The sequence below is a fragment of the Dendrobates tinctorius genome, unplaced genomic scaffold, assembly GCF_039654945.1.
Source record: "Dendrobates tinctorius isolate UK_male_01 unplaced genomic scaffold, ASM3965494v1 ptg000140l, whole genome shotgun sequence".
NCBI classification, from domain to species: Eukaryota; Metazoa; Chordata; class Amphibia; order Anura; family Dendrobatidae; genus Dendrobates; species Dendrobates tinctorius.
The window spans coordinates 7903521-7924599 of NW_027361808.1; the positions used below are offsets into that span (position 1 = coordinate 7903521).

Consider the following 21079-nt stretch of genomic DNA (forward strand, 5'->3'; position numbering starts at 1 on the left):
GGACTTCATTGTAGGTGTGGTATGTTAATATATAGACCCTGTCTACAGTATTCTTCACATTTGCTTGATTCTTCTCGTGACCATGGATCTGCGCTGGAAGAGTTTTCACTTCAACTTGGATTTGGACATCGCGATGGCTCAGGTGTATGCAGTTGCTTGCCATGAACAAAGGAAGAGAGTGAGGCAGCGAAGACGGCAGCGGCGGCGTATGTGGATACATCCGATTGTTGAACTCCGGGAGAGCCGTGGGGCATACCACACCCTCTACAGCGAGCTCCAGGCAAACCCGGAGAAATTTACAGATTATATCCGGATGTCCCACGAACGTTTCAGGGATTTGCTTGCTCGTGTCCAACAATCCATCCGGAGACAGGACACACAGCTCCGTCGTGCGATTCCTCCTGAGGAACGGCTACTGGTGACATTACGGTATGTAATATTTAAAAACCAAGGGGTGCGGTCTGATGTTTTTTTTTTAAATTTAGTATTCAAAACCTTGGGTAATTAGTTTTCGTGAATGTACTAATATTTTATTTTATAGTTTTTTAAAATAATATACATAAATATTAATTTTACTTCTTTGTCTGTTCACAGATTCCTGGCGACTGGAGAAACCCTATCTTCACTACACTTCCAGTACCGTATTGGAATCTCTACCTTGTCTGGAATTGTTGCTGACACCTGCCGGGCTCTCTGGAGTGTTCTTTGTCCAGAATTTATGCCCCTGCCCACCGCTGAAAAGTGGATGGAAATTGCTGACAAATTCTGGACAGTATGCAATTTTCCCAACTGTTTGGGAGCTGTTGATGGTAAACACATACGGATCATCAAACCCAAAAGAACGGGATCTGAGTACTATAATTACAAAAAGTACTTTTCAATAGTACTCATGGCCATTGCGGATGCCGGATGTATGTTTGTAGCAGTGGACATTGGAGCATTTGGCCGTGGTACTGACTCACAGGCTTTTAAAAACTCAGACATGGGCCGGAGGTTGTATGTCAACCAATTTAATTTCCCTATGCCACGGCCTCTTCCTCACACCGAAGCTCCGCCACTGCCCTTTGTAATGGTTGGCGATGAGGCTTTTCAAATGTGCGGAAACTTACTGAAACCCTACTCCAGCCGGGACTTGGACCACACCAAAAAAATATTTAATTACAGGCTGACCAGGGCCAGAAGAACTGTCGAGTGTGCTTTTGGGATTCTTGTCTCCAGATGGCGAATTCTGGGCACGGCCATTAATCTTAAACTTGAAACAGTCGATGAGGTGGTGAAGGCCTGTGTGGTTCTACATAACTTTGTGATGGCTAAAGAGCACCCGACCTTTGAACTGGACGATGATGCTCCTAACCCATTGCCTGAATTCACTCAGCACACTCTCAGGTCATCCGTTGAAGTTGGCCAAATGAGGGACCAATTTGCGGCCTACTTTATTTCTGATGTAGGACGGGTGCACTGGCAAGATGAAATGGTGTAATGTTTTTGTTTGTTTATGGTAATAAAAAACCTTATTTGATACCATTACTGAGTGCACTATATTTTTTAAACTCCAATTAAATAAAAAACTTCCCATGTATAACTGAATTTTTTGATGTTGACACACCTGGGCAGGTAAATACACATATGAGTTAAAATGCAGCATTGCTAGTCTGCGTGAAATATATTGGAACGAGCAAAGCTGCAGGCCATGAATCAGGAAACCAATTTTTTTCAAGAGAAAATTGTCCAACTAGTTGAAAAAAAAGTATGTGATTTTCTCAAAACCCAAACCTCAAAACCCAACCCCAATGAAAGTCCATGGGGAATACAAGTCAGCATTGAGTGGATGAATGTAATCAGCTCAATTCCAACTTACAAGTTACTAGAGTTATTACACTAGGCCTTGGAATGACTATACTAGGCCGTGGTATTTCAAATATGAGTATAGTAGGCCTTGGGCCTACTAGTAGAGTCATATGTGAAATACCACGGCCTACTGTAATAACTCGATTTTTACCAACTAGGATCTTGTTTCACGAAAAACAAACTGGTGAAACTTGACAAGTTTCACCAGTTTGTTTTTATTCGGTCGTCCATGACAGCACCACCTGAGAGAGGGGATCCACCCCTTAGGAACAGGAAACCTACAGATACAAAAAGGGTGGCACCTCTCCCACGCATCAGTTGGTTTCCTGTTCCTAGAGGACAGGACTCTCTACAGATCGTCCGTCATGGAGTCGTCGTTGAGTACCCAGGCCGGCTGACCGACTCAGGTAGCGAGGGGGTCTCCTACCTCGGTCAGTGCGGGGTCCCTGGAGGCGCCACGGTGGGGCCGGGTAGGTCACCACGGCAGTGGACGGAGCAGGTGGAGCAGGGGTCCGGTGGATGCCGTCTCCAAAAACGCCAGCACCTGGTATGTATGCCCCGGTCCTGCTGCGCTTCCCCAGGCCCGGTCCGCCCGGTCAGTGCTGGCCCCTGGCGGGCTCATGGCGGCATGCGCAGAGGGGCAGTGGGGCATTCCGGGCAGGAGGCGCTGCGCGGCTCCTTCGCGCGCGCTCCCGCAGGGCTCTGATGAGCGGCGGAAGTGACGCGGCGGAAGGGGCGGAGCGATAGCGCCGATACCGGAAGTCGGGTGCCGGCCGTCCTCCGGCGCGCGCCGCGGGTGCATGCCCGTCCGGGGGTCGCACGGCGACCCGGGTAAGGCGAGGGGGGCCGGAGCATGGGGGAGGGAGTGCGGAAAGCCGGGTGGGTGGTGCTATGGCAGGATACCTGCTGACCCGGACACCAGGAGGCCATATAAGGCAGATGGGGATGCTGCTGGGGTGCTTCTGAAGGCCCCAGCAATGGATACAACGGAAGCCCCCTTGGACCAGCAGGACGAGGCGCAGGAGCGCCCGCAAAAACAGGCCACGACAAAACCGCATGCGAGTGGCCAGCAGAAAAAACAGAGACGAACTAGCGACCAGAGCCGCGAAAGTTCCTCCAAAGGACCCCCCTGCCTCCCTCCGTGATCCGGTACCTGCTTCATCTGCATGGGTAAGAGATCTCCGTGAATGTACCCTGATGCAGTGTTCCCTTGTTTTTTTTCAGGGGAAGGCGGCTACGGGAAAACAGAAGCACAGGGAATGTGCCCTCTGTAGTTCCCCCCTACCAGATGGCCACCCTAAAAAATTATGCCAACCATGCATTCGGCAAACGGTAGGGGTTATTAAAGACAGGGAGTCCAGGGGTAGATTGTCAGGCCCTTATACTCTCCCCCGTTTATGCAGGTAGCGGAAGAGACACCTGACTTCACGTCGAACCTGAGAGAGATGATCAGGGCAGAAATGAAAGTCTTACCTCAAAGAGAACCTTCTAGGAGAAGACTAGCCAGATGGATTAGAGAGGCGATTTCAATAGCATACACCTCAAAGGGCAGGTCGCCACCCGGGAAGCTGAGGGCGCATTCCACCAGAGCCATGGCAACCTCATGGGCCGAAAGATCAGAAGTCTCCATTGACCAGATTTGTAAGGCGGCTACTTGGTCCTCTCCGAGCACCTTTTATAGTCATTATAGGCTAGACCTGGGTGCTTCCACAGACCTCTCTTTTGGTATAAGGGTACTGCAGGCTGTAGTCCCTCCCTAAAGCTGATATTACTCTCTGTAAATCTCTCAGGTGGTGCTGTCATGGACGACCGAATAAAGTCTTAGTTACTCACCGGTTAACGGAATTTTTCGGAGTCCATGACAGCACCCGTATATTCCCTCCCTTATAGTTTGATTGGGGTGTGCACGTCTATTTCTTGTATATGCTCACTGGTGATAAAAGTTTATAATTGTAAAGAATACTGTACATAAATCATGCATTAACCTTGGAAGTCCTCTTGTGCTCTGTAATCCAACTGATGCGTGGGAGAGGTGCCACCCTTTTTGTATCTGTAGGTTTCCTGTTCCTAAGGGGTGGATCCCCTCTCTCAGGTGGTGCTGTCATGGACTCCGAAAAATACAGTTAACCGGTGAGTAACTAAGACTTTTCATGAAACCAGATTCTAGTTGGTAAAACTAGAGTTATTACACTAGGCCTTGGAATGACTATACTAGGCCGTGGTATTTCAAATATGAGTATAGTAGGCCTTGGGCCTACTAGTATAGTCATATGTGAAATACCACGGCCTAGTATAGTCATACCAAGGCCTACTGTAATAACTCGATTTTTACCAACTAGCATCTTGTTTCACAAAAAACAAACTGGTGAAACTTTAAGAAAGAAACTTATTTTTTAGACAAGTTTCAACAGTTTGTTTTTCATGAAACCAGATCCAAGTTGGTAAAACTCGAGTTATTACACTAGGCCTTGGTATGACTATACTAGTCCGTGTTATTTCACATATGACTATACTAGGCCTTGGGTTGGTTTTTAACATGTATTTACCCATCAGTGTGTGTGAGCGGCGCAAACAACATTAATGAAACTTTGTAATGGTGAACCACAAATGTAAAAATTTATTTTTAATCACAAAAATAAACCAAAAAATTATTTTTTCCGGCGTTTGGAGGCAGATGGTTTCAATTTGGGGGTGTGCAGGGAATATGCAACACTTGCAGTTGAAGACGGTGTTTGAGGGGAAGGGGCAACAAAACTTGTGGGGGAAGGTAGTCCAGTTAAGGGAATTAAACTAGGAACACTTGGAGGAGAGGAAATCTGTTCAGGTACATTTGTTGTAATGGCATGTCGCCGTAGGCTTGTGTGCCTGGACCGACTTTGGCCCAATGCCCGCCTTGATTGATTTCGCCTTGAACTTGGGGCAAATATTGAGTGTAGGTCCCCCGTCTGCTGGGGTGGCTGCTGCTGAGGTGGCTGCTGCTGCTGCTGAGGTGGCTGCTGCTGAGGTGGCTGCTGCTGAGGTGGCTGCTGCTGCTGCTGAGGTGGCTGCTGCTGAGGTGGCTGCTGCTGCTCTTGGTTGGCAGTGCTCGTCCTTGCAGGAGGACTGGTGGCGGCAGTGATGGTCCAGGTTTGCGGAGTGGTGGTGGCAGGGCTACTACATGTTGTTGTAGCGGCAGGGCTGTTCCATGTTTGCCTAGTGGTGGCTGAGCTCCACGCATGCATGGGAGTGGCGGTGGTGCTCCAGACAGGAGCAGCGCTTGCCATGGTGGTGTCGGTGAAGTGACCAGCTGCACTCAGACTTGTGGTGGTGTAACGGTGGGTGTCCTGGCTTTGAATAGAGGTGTCCGTGCAATGGTATGCAGCACAAGTCGGTAGTGAGGTGAAGCGAGTCAATGGTGGCACAGGTGGAAATGACACCACTGACTGCTGACCGTACCGATTATGCTGCATAGCCTGCAAGAAAGCATTGTTGCAGGCCTGCAGCACATTCAGCTGTTGCTCAGGACTAAGGTGTTCCGCCATGCCCTTTTCAATCTTACTAAAAAAATGGTGTGCTGGTCTGTTTAGGTCGGCCTCCAGACGGTCAAGGCGCTGTTCTACAGAATTGAAGCGGTGTTCAAAGTGGTTAAAACCACGTTCCATGAGTGCAAAACCGCTTTCAACTCTGTCGGACAGCGACTTGAGGCTGGAATTAAAGGCCTCGCTCAAATGCATAAACTCGGGCAAGACATTCCTGTCCAAGGCCCTCTGCCGCTGGCGGGTAGTGCCCGCATAACCAGTGGCAGAGACCTGTGACAGGGGAACACCTGATGGCCCAGCTTCCTGGTCACCAGCTGTGTGTGTGGCTGACCTGCAAGGTGCTTCCTGGCTGTCGGATGGCTGGGACGGGTCAGAGGACGTCGGAGGAAGGACCGCTCCAAGGCAAGGTTGCAGGGTGCTGCTCCAGGTGCTGTGGAAGAAAGGAAAATCATTACTACCATGCTTTTACAAGAAGCATCAGCTGTGGATTAGAAAAACACAGATTAATAAAAATAAAAACCCAAAATTTATAATACTTACGATCTCGTGGCAAGGACCGGTCTTAGGAACTGCAACGCGTGATAGTGACGGTATCTAGTTCTGGTCCTTGACGCAGATCCACTGCGAACCTGGCCCTCAGCACGAACATCACTGTTGAAGCGGTCCTTGATCGAACGCCAACGTGTTCGGACTTTGTCCACTGTTGGGAAAAAAAAAAACAGTGCCGTCAAGGACAACAGTCACTGCGGCACAATATAGCAATACAATACTCAAAGAAGTCACTGTAGAGCCCGATGACACTGTTGGGTTTCCTGCTAGAATATACCTAGCACGAAACCCAACAGTGCCGTCAAGGACAACAGTCACTGCGGCACAATATAGCAATACAATACTCAAAGCAGTCACTGTAGAGCCCGATGACACTGTTGGGTTTCCTGCTAGAATATACCTAGCACGAAACCCAACAGTGCCGTCAAGGACAACAGTCACTGCGGCACAATATAGCAATACAATACTCAAAGCAGTCACTGTAGAGCCCGATGACACTGTTGGGTTTCCTGCTAGAATATACCTAGCACGAAACCCAACAGTGCCGTCAAGGACAACAGTCACTGCGGCACAATATAGCAATACAATACTCAAAGCAGTCACTGTAGAGCCCGATGACACTGTTGGGTTTCCTGCTAGAATATACCTAGCACGAAACCCAACAGTGCCGTCAAGGACAACAGTCACTGCGGCACAATATAGCAATACAATACTCAAAAGCAGTCACTGTAGAGCCCGATGACACTGTTGGGTTTCCTGCTAGAATATACCTAGCACGAAACCCAACAGTGCCGTCAAGGACAACAGTCACTGCGGCACAATACAGAGCAGGGCAATACTCACTAAACGCCTTTTTGGAGGATGCTGTGGCACTGTCCCAGCCATCCATCAACGCTGCGGCCACCTCATTCCATAGCCGCCGGGTCACCACATTGTCCTTGTACAGCCGGTCACGGCTGTCCCACAATGGCGCACGCTCCTGGACCAGGCTGATGAGCTGCTCATTATCCAGGTAGACGTCTTCATCCCGTTGTGGAACCTAGCCAAAACACATTCATTAGAATAATCAAATTTAAATTGAATAAAAAGTTACAAAAAAAAGAAACATAAAAAAAGAGTAAAAATAGAAGATAAAAAATAAAGAACATTACAAATCATTTGATACATACATTCCGTATCACCACCGGGACTTGGCTTCGCTGCTCCTGCTCTTCGCCCGTAGTCCCGTCCGCAGAAGATGATGATGATGATGTCTTAAAAAAGTTGAAAAAAAACGTAAGAGATTTGGAGTAGCAGCAGATATACTTACCAGATGCACGAAAATAATCACCTCACGGTCTGCTTGCGCCAATTCCTGCCGCGATGGGGAATATTCGGATTCTGAAGACATACTGCATGTAAAAATAATAAAAATCATTAGTACATACATAATTTAAAAGGACAGGCATATAATGTAATATACTCACATTCTTGACGCTGATAGAAGATGGGTTCCTTGGTGACTGTCTGCTCTCCAATCTGTCAGTGTAGTAGTGGCAGAGTTTTGGCAGGCACCTCCTTTATATAGACTTTTTTTTTTGACTTTAGAAGTTTATAACTAGTACAACAAGTGGACACCACCAAAAAAACGCAGCGCTAAAAAAACGCATACATGCGCATGCCAGTGCGCACGTATGCGCATCCATAGGCTATAATGGCCATTTTTAGCGCAAAACGTGCGCATGCGCTTTTTTGCAGGACCAAAAAATGCAACATGCAGCGTCTGTAAAATACAAACGCACACCCCAAAAAAACGCAGCGCATGAAAATCGCATACGTGCGCATGCCAGCGCGCAGGTATGCGCACCCATGTTAAATATAGGGGGGAAAACGCATGCGCACGTATGCGTTTTTTTTCAAGCGCAAAAAAACACAAATGTGAAACCAGCCTTAGACCCGTTGATGCTTTCAGACACCGGGAACAACAATAGAAGCCACTGGTACAGATGGTACATACACACTAAAACTGGGTATATGCAAAACCTCCCACAGGTAACAGGAAATGGTAGAGCTATTCATTTATAGCGAGGTAATTAAGAGATATTTCAAGGTTTACTAGCCATCATAGTGACGCTTTAACACAATTGCATTACGATTGACAGACAAACCCCATTTCATGGAAAGGGTGGCAATAATCTATTACGGAATTACATGCACATGGGTTGCCTTATAATACATCTTCTACATGAATGTAACACAAGCGGAGAGCCCTATTATATAAACACTTATAAAGCGATAAGACTCAAATTTTTCCAAATACGGAGTATCAGACACGGGAAACAAAAAAAAAAAAAAAAACTTCCTATGATGTTCTTGTGTAACAATCAGAAGTGTCTTACTGTCGTCTTTGAAAACACTGTTCATTTAACCATGGATAACCTTCTAGTTTCCGGCAAGAAAATCGTATCCATAGAGGGGCCACTTCAGGTGACAGTGGTGATGTCATCAAGGAGTGTACTTCTTTTGGCATCTTTACGTGCACATGTGTCATCAGTTGAACTCCAGCCAGGAAAATTCACCATGTCCCTGCAGAGAGAACGTCTGACCCACAAAGGCTGTGGCGCCCAACACTTTCACCTGCACGAGACAGTGAGGAGCCCACTGTTCGACCGATAATGATTACTCGAAAAGCCAGAACTTGGGTAAATGAGAATAAGTATTCATACTGCTCCAATGAGAAAAAAAAAAAAAGGAAAAAAAAAAAAAAACGCACTCTATCAAAGGATATAATTAAAAAAAACCACATTGTATAACTGAAGGTTGGGGACCAGAAGTATAAAATCCCCCCCAAATACAGCGTTCAAAATATGAGGTGGAGTACTCCCATGACATGAAACTGACAAAAGAGCAAAGAAATTGGAGTAACCAAAAACCACCAAACAAGAATGTATAATAAAAGCACTCTTTATTAATAATAGGATAATTCATCACCAATAAAGACAGAAATGTAGGTATAAGGGGGAGAAAAAAATTGGACTGCATCATAATCCAGAGTAGAGACATATACCAAACAACATCGGAAAGGAATATACTGTGTGAGGCAAGTCCAATCTATATAGTAATAAATGTAGTGTGACCTAAAAAAGATGATGGAATGGCATGTTATAAAGTGACTAATGCTATTAAGTAACTAAAGTCCTGCTTACCCACAGGTAAGAAGGATTAGATGAGCCCACCACAACTGCCCAATGCACGTTTCGCGTACTGCTTTCTCAAGGGAAGGAGCACTGACGGACTGACCAAACGTTGCAGCATTTCAGAGAAATACATAGTTTTAAAGCCGCTGGGGACTGAGCCGCACTGGAAACTAGTCATATAGGAGGGGCCATAGTGGCTTCTCCCTGCCCACGGCCCAGGATTGGCAGGTCTCTGTCTATTACATATATGTAGGCATAGACATGCCAATCCAGGGACTTGGGCTTTGAGAACCGCTGGGGACCGTCTTTTCGACTAGTCACCAGCTAGCCATACTGCCTGTGGATCAGGCAGAATGTATCAGCTGTCAGGTTCACTTGAACCAATTTTCCTTATGCCACCTCTTAGTAGGTTTACTCTGACCTCTGCCCCATTAGTTCACCAGTAATACACAGGGAAAAAATATATATGTCACCTTGCTCATGAATTATGGATTTCTTCACTTTTATAGTTGAGCTTCATAACGATAACAGTCATTGTGTTACATATGTTGTCTTTTTCAAATAAACCTCTGGAATTCTGTAGACCAAACATAATTCACACTTACTTTCCTCGTCTCCATCATCTGACACTGCAGTCCTATTAGGTGTCAGAATTTGAGACTCTGGAGTTTCTGAGTCCACTTGTGCTATGTGGTTAACATTTTCTGATGCTTCTACATGAAAAAAAAACAAAAACGTTTGAGTATTAAGAATGTTAAACATAAGGTCAATGTAATCTATACCAATGATTAGCAAAAATAGAGTGCAGATGATTTAGAAACACTCAGAGCAAAGACTAATAGATAGCACTACAACAGTCATGTTAGAAACTATTCCAATATATATTTGTAGGAAAATTGAAAGATTGTTATTTTTTATTCTTATTACAGTTCAGAAGAGATAATGTGCACTGGCACTTAGGAGGGAGCTTACTGCACACCGATAAAGGGCAACTCCACGTAGTGGAATATTCAGTAAATCCAATCATGATTTGTCAAGAAACTGAGGGAAACCTGTAGGTCCCCCAACTGTTCCAAATTATCACTATATTGTTATACATGTGTCAACTACTGTGTTCTATGAGAGTCATTTATTTTGAACACAAATTATGCCATCTTTTAACCTGCTGCTTATCATAGGCTAATGAAGCATGACTAGTCAGACAGGGGGACAAACGCTCCTGACTAGACCGGTCATGGATCCTTTAAACCACGCTCCCCTTGGCGAGATTGACCTCTTCCACCCAATCCTAGGCACGGTAGGACCACAGTCAGAAAGCACAGATTTTCAGCAGCCCTATCATTAAGGGGATTGTATGGAGGCTGTCCATCACACCCAGTGAGGAGAAATTACAGGATACAAAGCAGAACTAGTGTGGAGGAAGAGACTTCTGATGGAATAGTACTGCTTCATTAGCATGTGCCGAGCAGAATAAAATAACAGAATTTGTTTGCAGACTAAAAGACTTTATTAGAACACAGTAGTCAGCACATATAACACTATAGTGACAGTCCGTGGACCCGACAGATCCCCTTCATAGCAACATTCCCAAAAATCATGTCTTCGTCCCTTTGTATTCGGTACATTACACACTGCGCATGTGTTAAAAGGGAATTCCGGTCTAAAAAACGGCAAACTGCCCTTTTATTCCTTGAGCAAGTGGTTCACAGTGGGGCGAACAAGAGCGGCAGCAGGTTTAATGGATGCATGTAGTTTTTTTTTTTTAATACTTTATTACATTGCCCTTTTTTTTTTTTAATGACTACTCATGTGAGCGCTGAAGCCTATGACCGACCTTAAAGTGAGACTTTTAAGCTTAAGCAAACCCGACAGCAGATACATGCGGAGCGATCCACGGACAGCATGCATCTGACAGTGGCTGTATGATCTCAGCCAGGTACGTTTGACTCTTGACCCTGCTGCAGCATTTCGGTGAAAAATATACTTTAAAAGCCACAGGGGAACAAGCAACACGAGAGACTAATCAGACAAGCCGGTCCCCGGCAGCTTCTCCCTGCTTGCGATGCTGGATTAACAGATCTCTTCCTGTGTGCGCGCATAGAGAGAGACCTATCACTCCAATGGAGCAGGTGAAAAGGACCTGCTGGAGACCCACCTGTGCAACTAGGCTCTGGTGCTGCTCAGACCCGGGCGATTTTTAACGTATGTTTTTCTGCGAAACGCTGCAGCATTTCAGAGTCAACCATACCTGGCTAAGATCATACAGTCATAGCATGATACATGTTGCCTGTGGCATTCAGCCGGCTGTCACTCAGTGCCTGGGTGTGGTTACAGCCGAGCGGTGAATGAAAGCTGGAGAATAATAGCACAACTTTAGAACATTATTAACCCCGTATCTACAGATTAATAGCATTTTTTTACATGACAGGCTCCCTTTTGGGTATGTGCACACGATGCGGATTCTGCTGCGGATCCGCAGCGGTTTTGGCCCTGCGGGTCCGCTGCAGTTTCTGCTGCATTGTACAGTACCATTGTTTTCAATGGTAAACTGGAAAACGCTGTGCACATGCTGCAGATTGTTCCGCGCGGTTTTGCTGCGGTTTACAATCCGCAGCATGTCAATTCTTTTATGCAGAACCGCTGCGTTTTCACACCTCATCCATTATGAGGTGTAAAACCACAGGGCAAAACTGCAGATGTATCTGCGGATTTTACTACAAAATCCGCAGGTCCAAAAAAAACGCCGTGTGCACATACCCTTAAGGTATATTACAAATCCTAGTGATTTAGAAAAAAAAAAAAAAAAAAAAACCCACACCACACAGTTCTTTAAAGCATGTTTTTGTTAAAAAAAAAAACCTAACTCCACTGGCAACAAAACTACAAACAAAAATACCATGTGTATAGAGGTAGTTGTGTTTCTCTACACCGCAGATATCTGATGGCAGAAAATTACACTTGGCGAACACCTTTAAAAAAAAAAAAAAAAAAAAAATTCTGCCAAATACACACCTAAGCAATGTGCATAAATCAAACCTAATGGCTACTATCAGTTTGTTACGTACATAACACTTACCCTCTGAATTCTGATTTACTCTTCGGTTTGTATTTTCAGAATCCGCCATACCCACATTCCAGACCATGGCAGCTTTAACAAATGAAAACAAGAAATCAAAATAGAATTTCTCTTTAAAGACTGTCCAGAATATAATGCATTAACCCCTTCATAACAGAGCCCTTTTTCATTTTTGCGTTTTAGATTTTTGCTCCCCTTCTTCCCAGAGACGCAACTTTTTTATTTTTCTGTCAATATGGCCATCTGAGGGTTTGTTTTTTGCGGGACAAGTAGTACTTTTGAACGACACCATTGGCTTTACTATATTGTGCACGCAAAAAGGGGAAAAAAAATTCCAAGTGCAGTGAAATTGCAAAACAAGTGCAATTCCACAACAGTTTTTTGGAATTTTTTTTTTTACCATGTTCACCAAATGCTAAAAGTGACCTGTCATCATAATGCTCCAGGTCATTTCGAGTTCATAAACAAACATGTCTAGGTTCTTTTTGATGTACTGTAAGTGGTGAAAAAACCCGTAGGGTCTCCATTTTTCAGGATCTGAGGCTGGGTGAGGGCTTATTCTTTGTGCAACGAGCTGACGTTTTTTAATGATACCATATGGTTGTGTATACGATCTTTTGATCACTCATTATTGATTTTTGGAATGAATGGAACGAATAATCATGCATGGTAAAGAGGTCACACATAAACCGGGTAACGTGCTGTATATATGATTTGAAGGAAAACCACAAAGAAGGCTAAATTATAGAAGCAAATCAAATAGTGCTGCACTTGCATGCATAACAATAGATATAGAGAGCCTTGTAGTCAATACTACCTCATGTGCTCCGTAAGCGCTCTAAGCCACAGGAAAATACCATAATGAGCAAAAGGAGTGCGAGGATCAGGGTGGTGGGGAGAACCCCACACGCATCGCTGTCCTGCAACAGCTTTGCCATTAGTAGTGTCATACTACACCATCCTTTCCATTCGTTCACCATGTGCAAGACTTGAATTCTGTTGTGTTGGTGCAGGAGCTGGTTTAAAAAAAAAAAAAAAAAAAAAATTGCCAAAAAGGTCTCACAGAAATTGCTTTTTCCACTTACATTACTGCTGCCGCTAATGTTTTGGCCCCGTCACACATAGCAATCTCGCTAGCGAGATCGCTGCGGAGTCACAAGTTTTGTGTGTGACAGCGATCAGCGACCGGCCACCTGCCGGTATCGCTGATCGCTCTAGGAAAGCCCTGGACATTTCTTTGATCGCTGCGTGTGACAAGCAGGAGACCAGCCATCAGCTGGTAACTAAGGTAAACGCAGGGTTTCTAAGCACCGTGCGGTGCTTAAAACCCTCTGTGCACCTTAGTTACCAGCGCGCTGATGCAGGGAGCTGGTAACTAAGGTACACATCGGGTTTCTAAGTGACGCACGTCCCTTAGAAACCTGATGTGTACCTTAGTTACCAGCTCCCTGCATCAGCGTGCTGGTAACTAAAGTACACAGCGACGCCGGGCGCTCGCTGGTGAAGCTGTCTGTTTGACAGCTCACCAGCGATCACATAGTGACTCACCGATCCTGACACGTTAATATCGTTGTCGGGATCGCTGGTGAATCGCTATGTGTGATAGTACCCCAAGGTTGTGTAAAACTGTGTTTCGATACTACAGCATTCGCGAGTCACTTTCCAGGGCAGGAAGTAACTGGCAAAATTTGGTTTTATAACGTTGATCTAACAAGAGTGGCAACCAAGAAGTCAGCATTATTTCTAATCATAACTATACAGGCATCATGTTGCAGCTAACGCAGCAAGAAGGCATTCATGTGTGAGGCTCTACCATGAGGTCCATGCCCATGCTGTGTTGGTGGTTGGGTAACACTGATGCTTGTTTCCTGCGTCTCCTCCTGCCATCCACAAACAGAGGAGAGGGGAGGATTATCCTCTTCATCTTCTGACAGTTGCTCACCCATCACCTCTTCCATGGATCTTGCACCTTCACTAACAGTTTGTCTGTTATCACCAGCCCCCCTCGATCGCAGTAATCCATCCTCCCTTGGCACCTGCCTGTGTGCCGACAGTCTGGAACTTAGAGACAATGTTATCCCTTCTGCATCCTCCTCTTCTTCTGGGACCACCATCTCCTCCCGCAGGCTATTCAAACTGTGTCATTTCGAAACTGTGCAAAAGGTCGCAGAGGTCCTTAATCTCTGTCCACTCCGTAAACGTGATATGCGCCACGTCCATATGGCTTTGGCCCAGGCTATACGACATGCCATACTGCGTAAAGGTTCACTGCTGCTGCCACAGTCGCTGCAACATCTGCACAGTGGAATTCCACCGTGTCGGCACATCACATATCAACCTGTGGACTGGCATGGACAAAGACCTCTGTATCGATGCAAGTCGATGACCTGAGGAGTGTGAACGGTGGAAATGAGCTCACAGCTTAGGCTGGTTTCACATTAGCGTTTTTTTTGCGCAGCACATTGTGCGCCTCCTTCATGCGTACCTATGTTTAACATGGCATACGCATGGTCTTGCGTTTGCATACGTTTTCGATCGCATGTGTTTTTTCAAGATGTGCGTCTAGACGCGCCAGACGCAACCTGTTGCATTTTTGGGTCCGCCCAAAGGCGTGAAAAAAAAAAAAGCATCCGTACTCTTGCACACGGAATGCGTCAAAACAACGCATTACAGTCTACGGGAACGCAGGCGCGCGCATGGACATGCGTACGCATGCGTTTTAAGAGTAAACATGGCTAGAAACTGGTTAAAACGCATGCAAAAACGCATGTGCGTTTTTGCATGCGTTTTTTTTTTTTTTAAACCAGTTATTTTTATTTTGGTTTCAAAAGATTTTGAACAATAAACAGTGGATATCAATATACATGTAATAATTCACATCTTGTAATGATACAATCAAAGCCATCCCCCCCCCCCAATACTCCTTATGCCGGGTATACTTGAGAGTCTTAGCAATCATATCACCGCCATCCAGGCAGACCATATTTTTTCGAAAGTTCTTTCACCATGCCTTCTCCTGTAAATGCTTTCCTCTAAATGCATTACCGTACGTGTCTGAGCAATAAATTCCCTCCTAGTGGGGGGTTCCGAATCCTTCCATTTTCGTGCTATTAGTTTGCGTGCCACATACAGCAACCTCGCTATTGCCACCTTGTAATGTTCTGAGACTGGTATCCCATCCACCTCCCCCACACAGCACCGGATTCCCGTCGAGCGTACATGCATAAGCTCTCTCAATTTTGTTGATAACGGCCAGCCAGTATGCCACCAGCCGCGGACACGACCACAACATATGTAACAGTCCGGCCTGGTCTGTGCCACATCTAGGGCAGCTAGAGTCTCCCCTCAAGCCCGCCTTGAATAGGACCAGCAGTGTTTTGTATGTTCTATTTATTACATATAATTGGGAGAGCCGTGCCTGCTCGCTTAGAGAGATCTTCGGGACATATTCAAGAATAGCCTCCCATTGTTCTGTTGTGAGGGTACCCACCTCCCTTTCCCATTTACTCTTTGCAGTAAGGTGATTGTCCCCCAGATAAGAGTGTAGTAGATCATGATATATGCTCGATATAACTCCCCTCGTCCCTCCCTTCATACACACAAAGTCTAGTACAATGTCGCCCTGAACCGTCCCAATCTACACTGTGCCCTCCAAGCATGTCGAAGCATATAGTATTGAAACCCCCATACCAGAGGCAAATCAAATTCCTCTCTCAATGTCTCAAAGGTCTTCAGGTCCGTTCCACTCTGCAGCTGGCACACATATCTCACTCCTTTTGCCTTCCAATTGCCCATTTGACGCAGCTTATTAAGTTCCGGCAGATGCTCATTGTCCCACACCGGTGAGTACCTAGTCAGCTCATCCACCCCTCTGATCCTTTTAATGGTGTCCCATACCTTCTGAATCATGCCTATGGTAGGATATGGTGCTCCCAGTTTCTTAAAGGTACCATCCTCTAGACCCTGGATAAGTGGGCGTCTCCCCGTCACATGTACCAGCACCCGGTGAGCTGCTCCTCCACAATCGAGCTCTCTCCATCCCCTGACATGCTGGCCCTGTACTGCCAAGAAATAGACCCATGGATTTGGTGCGGCCAGTCCTCCCTCTTCCTTTCCTTTTTGCAGAGTTCCAAATTAATCCGTGCCTGCTTCTTGCCCCATATCAAGGATCTGAAGATAGAATCAATGCCCCGAAACCGTTTTTTTGGTAGCCATATCGGCGAATTGTGCAAAACGTACATTAGTTGTGGCATAAGGACCATCTTAATCAGGTTAGTTCTACCCGTTACCGTTAAAGCCAATTTGCACCATGCACCTATTTTCCCTTTAAATTTCTCTAGCAGAGGAACCAAATTCAGATCCGTGAATTGGGACAGTGGAAGAGCTACCCATATCCCTAAGTATCTAAACTGTGAAACCAGCTGGAGTTGTTTCCCCCTTTTATCTATCTCCTCCGCTTCTATTGCTCTATCCACAGCCATGACATAAGACTTGTGCCAATTTATCTCCAGTCCAGAAATACTTCCAAATTGTTTAATTACATCCATCGTGCACCCCAGTGTCTCTCCTGCACTTTCCAAAAACAGGATGTCGTCGGCATACAATGATATTTTTTCTTCCAGCTTCCCAAATTTAAATCCGACCACTCTCCTCTCAGCTCTGATCTTGGCCGCCAGGGGCTCCACTGCCACCGCGAACAATAGCGGGGACAGCGGACACCCCTGCCTTGTGCCCCTATGCAAGTCAAACATCCCGGACTGTTCTCCATTCACCTTAACTACCGCCTTTGGGGATGAGTACAATAACTTCACCCAGGCCATGAACGCGGGGCCGAATCCCATCAGCTCCATGATTTTCCATAAGTATTGCCATTCCACGCTATCAAATGCTTTTCTAGCGTCCAATGACATCACTATTCTCCTGCCACCATTATCAGCAGGCAGTTGCATATTAAGAAATAATCTTCTTAAGTTAACAGCCGTGGAGCGGTTAGGCATAAAGCCCGACTGGTCCTCGTGTATAATGGTATGCGCAACCCCGGTGAGCCGGGTGGCCAGGATCTTAGCGAGTATTTTGACATCGGTTGTCAACAACGAACTGGGCCTGTACGACTCCGCATCCCTGGGATCTTTTCCCTCATTCGGCAGAACTACTATCACCGCTTCCTCCATTGATCTTGGCAGTGCCCCCGTCACTAAAGCCTCATCAAAAACAGATTTCAATTTCGGAGCCAGCAGTTCCACTAACTCCCTGTACACCTCCCCAGGTAGACCATCAGCTCCCGGTGATTTGTTATTGGGCATAGACAGTATTGCACATTCCACCTCCTTCACACTAACAGGTTCTTCCAACCTCAACCTATCTTCCTCAGACAATTTAGGTAGTGAAATGCCTTCCAAAAAATTCTCCACATCCCCCTCTGTGTCCAGTGCTCTCGAAGTGTACAGTGCCATGTAATATGCCTTGAAGACCTCCAGTATGTCCTTTGTGTCTGTCAGAGTCGCCCCTGTTTGATCTCTCAGTTTATACACCCTGGAAGACTCCCTCTGTGCCGCAGATATCACCGCCAACAAGTGACCCACTCCCTCTCCTTCAAAGAATTGGGCTTTCTGAAATGCCCTTTTCCTCTCAGCTTGCATCATGTGCAATTTATTAACTGCCTCCTGAGCCAATTTTAGTCTATTGTGAGCTTCACTCGTTGGCGCCAAAATCATGTCTGCCTCCGCTCTTGTCAGGTCATCCTTTATTTGTTGATCTGCCAATTTAGTTTTGGTCTTACACCTCGCAATCTCACTTATAAAAAGTCCCCTCGTAAACGCCTTCATGGCATCCCATACCGTTGTGGCCTCAGTACTCCCTTCGTTCATTTAGAAGAAGCGCTCTAGCTCTTTGGTTATGCCACCCATATCCACCACTTTAAGCCACGTTGGGTGAAGACGCCAACCTCCCCTCTGACCCTGAGCAGATCTCACCAGAAGCGTGACCACCACAGGACCATGATCCGAGAGAGTCCTCTGTAGGTATTCCACCTCCCCCACCATCCCGTCTATAGCGGTATCCCCCAAAGCCAGGTCTATCCTCGACAGTGTTCCATGTGTTGCCGAATGACATGAAAAAGTTCTCTTACCCTCATTTTGTACTCTCCACAGATCTACCAGCCTAAGTTCCCCTACATACGTGCCAAAGGCAGTCATCCTGTCCTGTCCAGCTTCCGTACCTGCCGGTCGTACTTTATCCCAATAATCATTCATAGTGTTGTTAACATCTCCCATAATCAACAATGGAGTCTCCCCCCCATCTGCCCGTCAGTTCCAGTACTGCTTGTAGTTTCTTTTTAGAGTAAGGTGGAGGGATATATAAAGTCACTAAAATCATTTTGTGTCCGAACAATCTGCAAGCAATCCATACATACTGCCCTTCACTGTCTACATGCACTTCCAGCTCTTCATAATGTGTGTTTTTGTGTATTAGGACTGACACCCCCCTGGAGTACGAGGAATAAGTAGAATGATATGTCTTTAGCATCCAGGCTCTTGACAACCAGTGCATAGTGTCTCCAGTGAGATGTGTCGGTTACTCATTGTGCATTAGAAAGAACAATCCATCATCATCAAGTAACATCATTACATTGTGGTCCCAATCATACCCGGTCAAACAGCATGAAAACCCCCATCTCCCTACAAATCCGCCCCACCCACCTCCCCCCATCCCTCTCCGCTTCCCCTCCCCCCACCCTTCCCCTTTTGCAGTTGTCACTCTCTCCCCAACGTGAGAGTGGGAACTCAAAGAACCTGAGCAACGTCTCAGAATTCCACACTTCAACATGCGTCGTGTCCTCCTCCATCATTGGCAGCCTCTCCGCCATATTGTCAACAGTATGCATAGACCCGAACCATTAGTCAAACAACCATAATACATAGATCCCAGTGGGGAGTTCTCCCCCTCCTCTGCGCTCCTATTTCACAGAATAAAGCAGCGCCACAACCCTGTCCAGTGATCAGTCTAGCAGGGTCATGTGGTCATATTGCCATTATCTTCTCTCAATTTGCTTCGGTTGCACTCCAACCACGAAGCAGCCTCAACCGGTGACGGGAAAAAAATGACCTTTCCAAAAGCTTCCACTCTTAATTTAGCAGGATAAATTGTAGAGTATTTCAAATGCAAAGAGCGGAGCTGTTTCTTCACTTCGCCATACCGCAGTCGTAACTTTTGCAACTCGGCTGAGTAATCCGGGTATATTTCGATTCGTTTGCCCTCCAGGTTAAGATCTGTCAACTTTCCAGCCTTTCTTAAGATAGTGTCCCTGTCTCTGCAATTCAGGATTCTGGCTAGCATCGTGCGAGGTCCATCTCCCGGCACTGGGGGTCTCATGGGTAGGCGATGGGCACGCTCCACCGCAAACACTCTCGACAAGTTATCAGCACCAAACTTGTCCAGCAGCCAGGTTTCAATAAAGGCTGTGGGGTCAGCACCCTCAGCTCTCTCAGGGATGCCCACAATGCGCAAATTGTTCCTACGTGACCAGTTTTCCAGGTCATCATTTTTATTGGCTACTACCGTGATCCTCTGAGTGTGCTGTTGTTGTATCTTTTGCACTGAGGATAAGTGATCTTCTGTTACACCAACTCTGTCCTCCACCTCAGTTAATCTGGTTGTAACTTTCTGCATAGATGTTTTTATGCCTCCCATTTCCTCTTTCAGGCAATTCACCTGCTTTGTCAGAGCAGTTAAGGCAGTCTTGCAGTATAAGACAGCTTGGAATACATCCCGCAGAGTGGGCTCTGCTACATCTGCACTTTCAGCTGCCTGCACAGTGTCACCATCCCCCTCTTCCTGCTGCTCCAGCTCTGCATTCAGCACAGCCATCTCCTCATAGTCTTCCTCCTCATCTCGGTGCTTCTCACTCCCTCCATTTCCTTCTTCATCTGTCTCCATGCCCCTCACATACCTGTTCAGCCGGGCTGAGACTTCCAGCTTCTGTGCATAGGCTGTGTTTCTTCTTCCCGCCTCCTCCTCTCTCTCAGCGCCATCTTGGACTGGGACACTGCTGCAGGCTCCGGCATCTTTCTGCCTTTTGCGGCCCATGTCTGTCTCTCCGAGTCTGGCAGAAGCTCGCCCCTGACTCCCGGGACCTTCAGACATCCGATCCTGGTAAAGGAATTAGCTAGTTCGGGCTCTGTGCAGGATAATTGAGGCTAATGGCGGCAGAGAAGCACAGCCACCCGACTGCTCACATCAAGAGCTAGGCCCCGCCCCTTTGCATGCGTTTCTACTTGCGCATGATGCGCTGCGCCAAAGACGCAAATGTGAAACTAGCCTTATGTGCTTTCTGCAGCAGCTCACCCAGGCCAGGATAGTGGCAGAGAAAACGCTGTACCACCAGGCTGAGGACGTGAGCCATGCAAGGCACGTGTGAGCTTGCCTCGCCGTAAGGCTACCACCAGGTTCACACCGTTATTGGACACAGCCTTCCTTGGATGTAGGTCCAGCGGAGATAACCATTGATCAAACAGCCTGGAGAGCGGTCCACAACTCTTCAGCTGTATGACTGCGATCTCCAAGTCATATCAAATTTTAATACGGCCTGATTGCGGTAAGCCCTGGCTGCGCAGTACGGAGGTGGTGGGGATTCGCTCTGCCCTGTTGGAACTCGTGTCTCATTAATGCAGAGGTTGAGGGCACAGGTAGAGGCCCTAGAGAAGATAGAGGAGGCAGAAGCAGTGGAGGAAGTGTTAAATGTAGATTGTCCAGCAAGCCTCGGGGATTCCAAGACTTGTAGAGCAGCGTCTGCCCCCACAGTCACCCAGTGCCCAATCAGCGAGATGTAATCCCTAGGCCATGATTACTCGTCCAAGTGTCTGTGGTGAAATGCACCCTGGCAGACATAGATTTAGTGGGTGATGTTGTCTGCG

General features: G+C 46.5%; 2 protein-coding genes across 4 annotated transcripts in view; both read right to left on the reverse strand.

The window, feature by feature from the left end:
* The window catches only part of LOC141049015 (presenilin-2-like), a 105168-nt gene that overhangs the window by 17921 nt on the left and 66168 nt on the right, over positions 1-21079 (reverse strand). For all 3 annotated transcript variants that reach the window (XM_073545111.1, XM_073545110.1, XM_073545108.1), the window contains exons 8-9: positions 12168-12239; positions 9697-9804 (exon numbers count right to left, since the gene is read on the reverse strand). In XM_073545111.1, the coding sequence (XP_073401212.1) occupies positions 9697-9804; positions 12168-12239 (180 nt within the window). The remainder of the gene's footprint in view (positions 1-9696; positions 9805-12167; positions 12240-21079) is intronic.
* On the reverse strand, positions 4349-6433 carry LOC141049016 (uncharacterized). The gene is made up of 2 exons (XM_073545112.1): positions 5907-6433; positions 4349-5796 (listed from the first exon to the last, which is right to left on the reverse strand). The coding sequence occupies exon 2, from the start codon at positions 5559-5561 to the stop codon at positions 4497-4499; it is 1065 nt and encodes a 354-aa protein (XP_073401213.1). The 5' UTR covers positions 5562-5796; positions 5907-6433; the 3' UTR covers positions 4349-4496.